Below are 5,604 nucleotides of genomic sequence, written 5' to 3'. Positions count from 1 at the left end.
TGAGGCGCTTCTTGTGGACGATGGGGTCGACGACGAGTGGGTAGCATCCCGGTCTGGCGATGTGGGAGGGATGGTCCCTCTGATCCAAGGTGATCAGAGATTCCGACCAGCTAAGGAAGGAGGGGACGGCCGTCCCGGTGGCGCATGCCTCTCTATAGCGTACCTTGTGCTGGCGCTTGGAGGAGATGGCATTGGATCCCCCAAAGATCATGATGCATTCCTCAGGGTCGGGGCTACTGTCCCTGTCCTTGTCCGCCATGCCTCCTTTCTTGGCTGCCGCCTCTTTGCCGTCTCCTTCTTTCGGCCCACCGGCCTATCATAGAAAACGTTTGAGGAGCTCGCAGTCCTTGCAGAGGTGTTTGACAGGGTAGGCGTGGTTGGTGCATGGGCTATCCATGAGCTTGTTGAAGTGGTCTGGCCAACCCTGCTGGGGCTGCTTGCCCGCGCGATCAGCTGCGGCGACCAACACGGTGTTGGCCGGCCGGCTCTGATCATTTTTGTTCTTCTTGCCCCTCTGTGTGGAGGGGCCCTTGTCTTGGTCTTCGTGCTTGGGCTTGCCTTTGTCCTGGCCTCCGTTGAAGACTGCTCCGACCGCCTCCTCACCAGAGGCGTGGGTCGTGGTGACGTCGAGCAGGTCATGGATGGTACGGGGCTTCAGGCAACCAAGCTTGTGGATCAGGGACTCGTAGGTTGTCCTAGAGAGGAATGCGCTGATGATGTCCGCGTCGACGACATCAAGGAGGGAGTTGCATCATTGGAAGAACCTACGGATGTAATCCCACAGGGACTCGCTGGGCTCCTACTGGTAGCTCTTGAGGTCCCAGGAGTTTCTAGGGCGGACATACGTCCCGTGGAAATTTCTGACAAAGATCCTCTTGAGGTCCGCCTAGTCGCGGATGCTGTCGTGCGGGAGGAATTCAAGCCATGCCCAAACATGTTCCTCCACGCAGATGGGGAGATATTGAATGATGAAATGGTCATCATCCACCCCTCTAGCTCAGCAGGTGAGCCGGAAAACATCAAGCCATATACCGGGGTTCGTCTCCCCGGTGTACTTGGCGATGTTGGTGGGCGGTCAAAAATGTTGTGGGAACGGCGCTCTCTGGAAGCGTCGGCCAAAGGCCCGTGGTCCCGGGCCATCCGGGCTAGGACTCCAGTCGTTTGGCCAACGACCATGCCTAGGGCACGTTTCACCGCTCCCCTAGATGGTCCGGCTAGGGCCCGTGTCGCCTGCCCTCACCGCCGCGCGATAGACGTCATCATCATGCCGAGCCTAATGCCGGTTGCTGATGACGCTGCGAGCATCTTGGTTCGGGATGAGCTGTTCGCGTACCGACAGTCGGTGTGGAGCATGCGCCGGGTCAGACCACGGCGTAGCTGCGGCCTCCTGTGTCGCGCTTGGCAGCTGTAGCGGTGAGCGGATGGAGCAATCTGTCTAGTGTGTCCCCACTCCACTGGTGGGGAGAGAGGCCGCGAGTCAGAGTCATGATGCGGAGCTTTCCGCCTGTTGCACGACGTCGGCTTCCTCCTGCGCCTGGAGGTTCCGGTGGACCGCCCGCTCCTGGGGGTTTACAATTCCCTCAGCAAAGCGCGGGGAATCCACCTAGTTGCTTGTATACGTGCGTCTCGTTCACCACTACAGTGAACACTAATAATGAATATATTTAGCACAAACAAACATAACTCATGACGGCCTTAGTTCCGTGAGTCACTCAATAGCGTCATGCATGCATGTTTGTGAAGAAACATAACTCGATGAAGTGTTACGATGGTATTCTGTGTGCTTGCAGAAGTTGGACATAAGAAATAACAACCACCCCCGGTTCATTATGAGTTGGCGTGGAAATCATTTTCACCGCCGATTTATGTCATCAACACGGTAGCCCCTCCCAGCGGTGCGGAAGATGAACCCCCCCCCCCCCCCCCCACCCCCCACCCCACCCCCACAACACACACACCATCCACCCACACCCCCGGCATCATGGCGACTCTATGTGTGGACTGGCGTGGATGGCAGCAGGCACACACAACACGTTTATTTTTTTTAAAAAAAATATTTGGTTTTCATCGTCGGTTTCAAATGGGTGCTGACGAAGGTGAACATCACTGGCCACTTTCACTGGCGAATGATGGCAAATTCTGAGCAATGTTTGTGCAGTAGTGAAACCAAGAAAAAAAGAAATAACTGCGTTTGTTGGCCAACGAAGGAAAGCGGGCCGGGCTAGTTTTGCTGGGGCAAAAGCACGTCATAGGTGTGGAAATCACGACAGCAGAGAGATTTTTTTCTCCATCAAAATACCATGTGTCAAAAGCACGACAAGGATGTTTTTATCAAATTCCAGATTGAATTACATATTTGTACACTATTTATTACCATATAATAAACATAGACTCCCAATTCCAAACCATCTGTGTAGAGTCTACAGTTCACTTCACCGTGCATGGCCATATATATGGTGTGTGCATTGTGCTCGTGCGACGGCGGATTGATTCAGTTAATACATAAGGTATTCGGATGTATGTGCCTGCGCCTGAGTGCGATTGATATGGTATAGATCGATTGATATACTAGGAGACTGCAGATGACTCAGTCACATATATACAGGACCAGCGACCTCAGCACAAGGAAGCTTGGGAACAAGCATGAGCTTCTCCTTTGGACGCACCGGCAGTCCGAACACCTCTGTCATGTCAACATCCTTGTCCTCCATGCCCATGGGGAGCTGCCAGTCAAAGCAGTACATGAGGTTTGCTAACATGATCTCAACAGTGGCCATCCCAAAGTTGAGGCCAGGGCATATCCTTCGGCCAGCTCCAAACGGCAGGAAGTGGAAGTGGTTCCCTTTGAAGTCGACGCCTGCAGCGCTGCCACCGTCCACAAACCTCTCCGGCATGAACTCCTCTGGGTTCTCCCATGACTCCGGGTCTCTGCCAAGAGCCCACGCGTGGACAATGACCCGGGTGCCAGAGGGAACGTAGTATCCGTGGACGATGCTGTCCGCCATGGAGAAGCGAGGGAGGAGCAGCGGGGCAGGCGGGTGCAACCTCAGTGTCTCCTTCACGACGGCTTTCAGGTAGGGCATGCTTGCTAGGTCCTCTTCCTCCACCGTTTCCTGCCCCTCTGGTGTGTGCTTCCGGACTTCTCCTTGTAGCTTGGCCAGCTGCGGTGGGTTGCGCGTCAGCTCAGCCATGGCGAGCTCCAGGACCAAGGATGACGTGTCTGTGCCCGCAGCAAACATGTCCTGTATACATAAATATGTATATATGTACATTTGTTAGTCATCGTATATATCATCAAGATGTATAAATCAAAGGAAACCAATGTACATAGATTATATTGGGTGGCGGGCTGGGTTAGTCACTCACCATCAGGATGGCCTTGACATGATTTCTAGTCATACCATACTCTTTCTGTACCGAGAGCAACACATCAGTGAAGTCACCTCCGTCATGGCGATGCATAGAGTCTCTTCTCTCGTGGTCGCTTAGTATGGTTTCAAGCAACTCGTCCCATCTCTTGTGCGTCTCGTGAGCCCTGTTGCGCAGAAACCTTCTGCTAAGGAAACCTAACGACCTCGCCAGCCCAGGGAAGTAGTCTTTTAGGTTGAACCCTCCAAACAAAGCAGAGTTGGCCTCCACCAGCTCCCGGAAGAGCTTGTTCCGGCCTTCTGCCCGGAAGAACTTGCCCGACACGGCGCGGCTCACGATATCGTTGGCGAACGTGTTCATCATCATGCTGATGTCCACGGCCGTGCCCGCCACCGCTGCCTCCCATGCCTTGGCCAGCACCAGGCTCACCTCTTCTTTGCGGGCGCTGCGGTACGACTGCACTTTCTTGACGGTGAAGAGGTGCGCGGTGACCAGCTTTCTGGCCTGCCGCCAGTGCTCGCCGTAGGGGGAGAAGGCGATGTCGGAGGACCCGTACATGAGGTCGTCGCTGACCGTGGACGTGGGACGCGACGCGAACACATGGTCGTGCGTGCGCATGATCGCCTCCGAAGCCCGCGGAGATGACACGATGAGAGTGGGGACGGTGCCGAGGCGGAGGAGCATGAGGCCATCTCCGCTATGCTTGGTGGAGAGGTCACGGAGGGAGATGTGCGGGAGGTCGCTGACGAGGTGAAGGTGGCCGATGATGGGCAGCCCCAGAGGCGAAGGCAGGTGCTGTCCCTTGGCCGATCTGTCGTCATCGCTGCACCTGCTGCTGCGGCGACGGTGGTGGCTTGACCTTGACCGTCGGGATCCGTAGTGGAGCAGGAGTAGAAGGAGAGGGACGGCGAACAATAGTAACCATTGTGCTAGAACGAACGGTGAAGAGGTGAGTTGGCATGCCACCTCCAGGTGACTCATAGGTGATTGGGTGCTAGCCAGGTTCTCTCTTTGTGTGTGTGTTTCTACCTTGCTGCTATGAAAGCTGGCTAGCCCTTTGGCTGCTTTATATAGAAACTAGACGTATGTTCTGGAAAGTATGTATGTAGCTTGTGCATCGTGGAAAGTTGGATGACAAAAAATAACGCTAAAATGTCCAAAACCTCACAGCTATACATTTGCATTGGGATGTGCATCTCTTTTCTTTTGGAGTATCTCTTTCTCTCTCTTATACTACGTCTGAGTCATCCTTGTCTTTCTCTCTCGCTCTGATCTCTCCCACATCTCACATCCTTTTTTTTTACACGTAAAGATGACTGGCTTAGTTCTGTCCTTGTCCTTGGGGTCTCATGTCTCTATCCAAACGCGGAAACAGATTTCCCATGATCCCTTCGTTTCCCGGCATTTCCCTTCCATATACAAATTTTGTGCGTATAATAATGATGACATGCACTAGGAAAATATCTGTGTGCCATATATATTTGTGAAAATATGTGGTCATGACACTACTACAGGATGGTCTTGTTGTCCCGGATGGTAACGGCCTTTAGTCCCGGTTACCGCGCCGGGACAACGATCCCGGAACTAAAGGTGGAACCTTCAGTCCCGGGTCATCGAGCCGGGACTAAAGAGGGACCTTTAGTCCCGGTTGATGTTACCAACCGGGACAAAAGGCCATCCAGCTGAGCAAACGTGGCCGCACCCTTTAGTCCCGGTTGGTAACCCCAACCGGGACTAAAGGTTTCTTTTCTTTTTCTTTTTTTTTGTTTAATTTGTTTTCAGCTCAGTTACACATATTTGTTTAATATATAATATGTTTTTATGTACGTATTCTACGCTGCTAATATAAATACATGCACGCATATAATTACATCTAATTCTCATCTCGAGCATTATTATATTCGAATAAAGTATAAAACTATATATATTATAGATATATATGTATATATACAACACTTTCATAATATTGTTATCGAAAATAACGATATCAATAAACATTTAATTTACATCATTTATTCCTTAGGATCAAAGTAGAACTCGCCGTTGGGATTTAGCACTTTTTCTAGAAGAAATCCTGCTATTGACTCTTGAACTGCTTTCAGATGGTCTTTTTGCATGATCCTTTGTTTCAACCATTCAATCTTGCATTTGAAATAAAAGGAAAAGTATTAATACATATATATATATATATATTCATTTAAAAATAAATAAAAAATTGATAAATACGTACTCTAA

The 5,604-nt window shown here is 51.3% G+C and overlaps 1 protein-coding gene across 1 annotated transcript; it reads right to left on the bottom strand.

The window, feature by feature from the left end:
- Positions 1-2,427: 2,427 nt before the first annotated feature.
- Positions 2,428-4,366, bottom strand: LOC136472374 (indole-2-monooxygenase-like). The gene is made up of 2 exons (XM_066470084.1): positions 3,367-4,366; positions 2,428-3,242 (listed from the first exon to the last, which is right to left on the bottom strand). The coding sequence occupies exons 1-2, from the start codon at positions 4,348-4,350 to the stop codon at positions 2,592-2,594; spliced, it is 1,635 nt and encodes a 544-aa protein (XP_066326181.1). The 5' UTR covers positions 4,351-4,366; the 3' UTR covers positions 2,428-2,591.
- Between the last annotated feature and the right edge of the window lie 1,238 nt (positions 4,367-5,604).

This window comes from Miscanthus floridulus, chromosome 8, assembly GCF_019320115.1.
Source record: "Miscanthus floridulus cultivar M001 chromosome 8, ASM1932011v1, whole genome shotgun sequence".
NCBI lineage: Eukaryota > Viridiplantae > Streptophyta > Magnoliopsida > Poales > Poaceae > Miscanthus > Miscanthus floridulus.
The sequence above is the reverse complement of the archived record's forward strand: the minus strand, read 5'-3'. Positions and strand labels throughout refer to the sequence as shown.

What these genes read in the sequence shown, in the direction of transcription:
- LOC136472374 (XM_066470084.1), bottom strand. Translation starts at nt 4,350, where the DNA reads ATGAGTCACCTGGAGGTGGCATGCCAACTCACCTCTTCACCGTTCGTT. An exon ending in ATGTCAAGGCCATCCTGATG is followed by an intron (nt 3,243 to 3,366) that starts GTGAGTGACTAA and finishes TTATGTATACAG; the next exon opens with GACATGTTTGCTGCGGGCAC.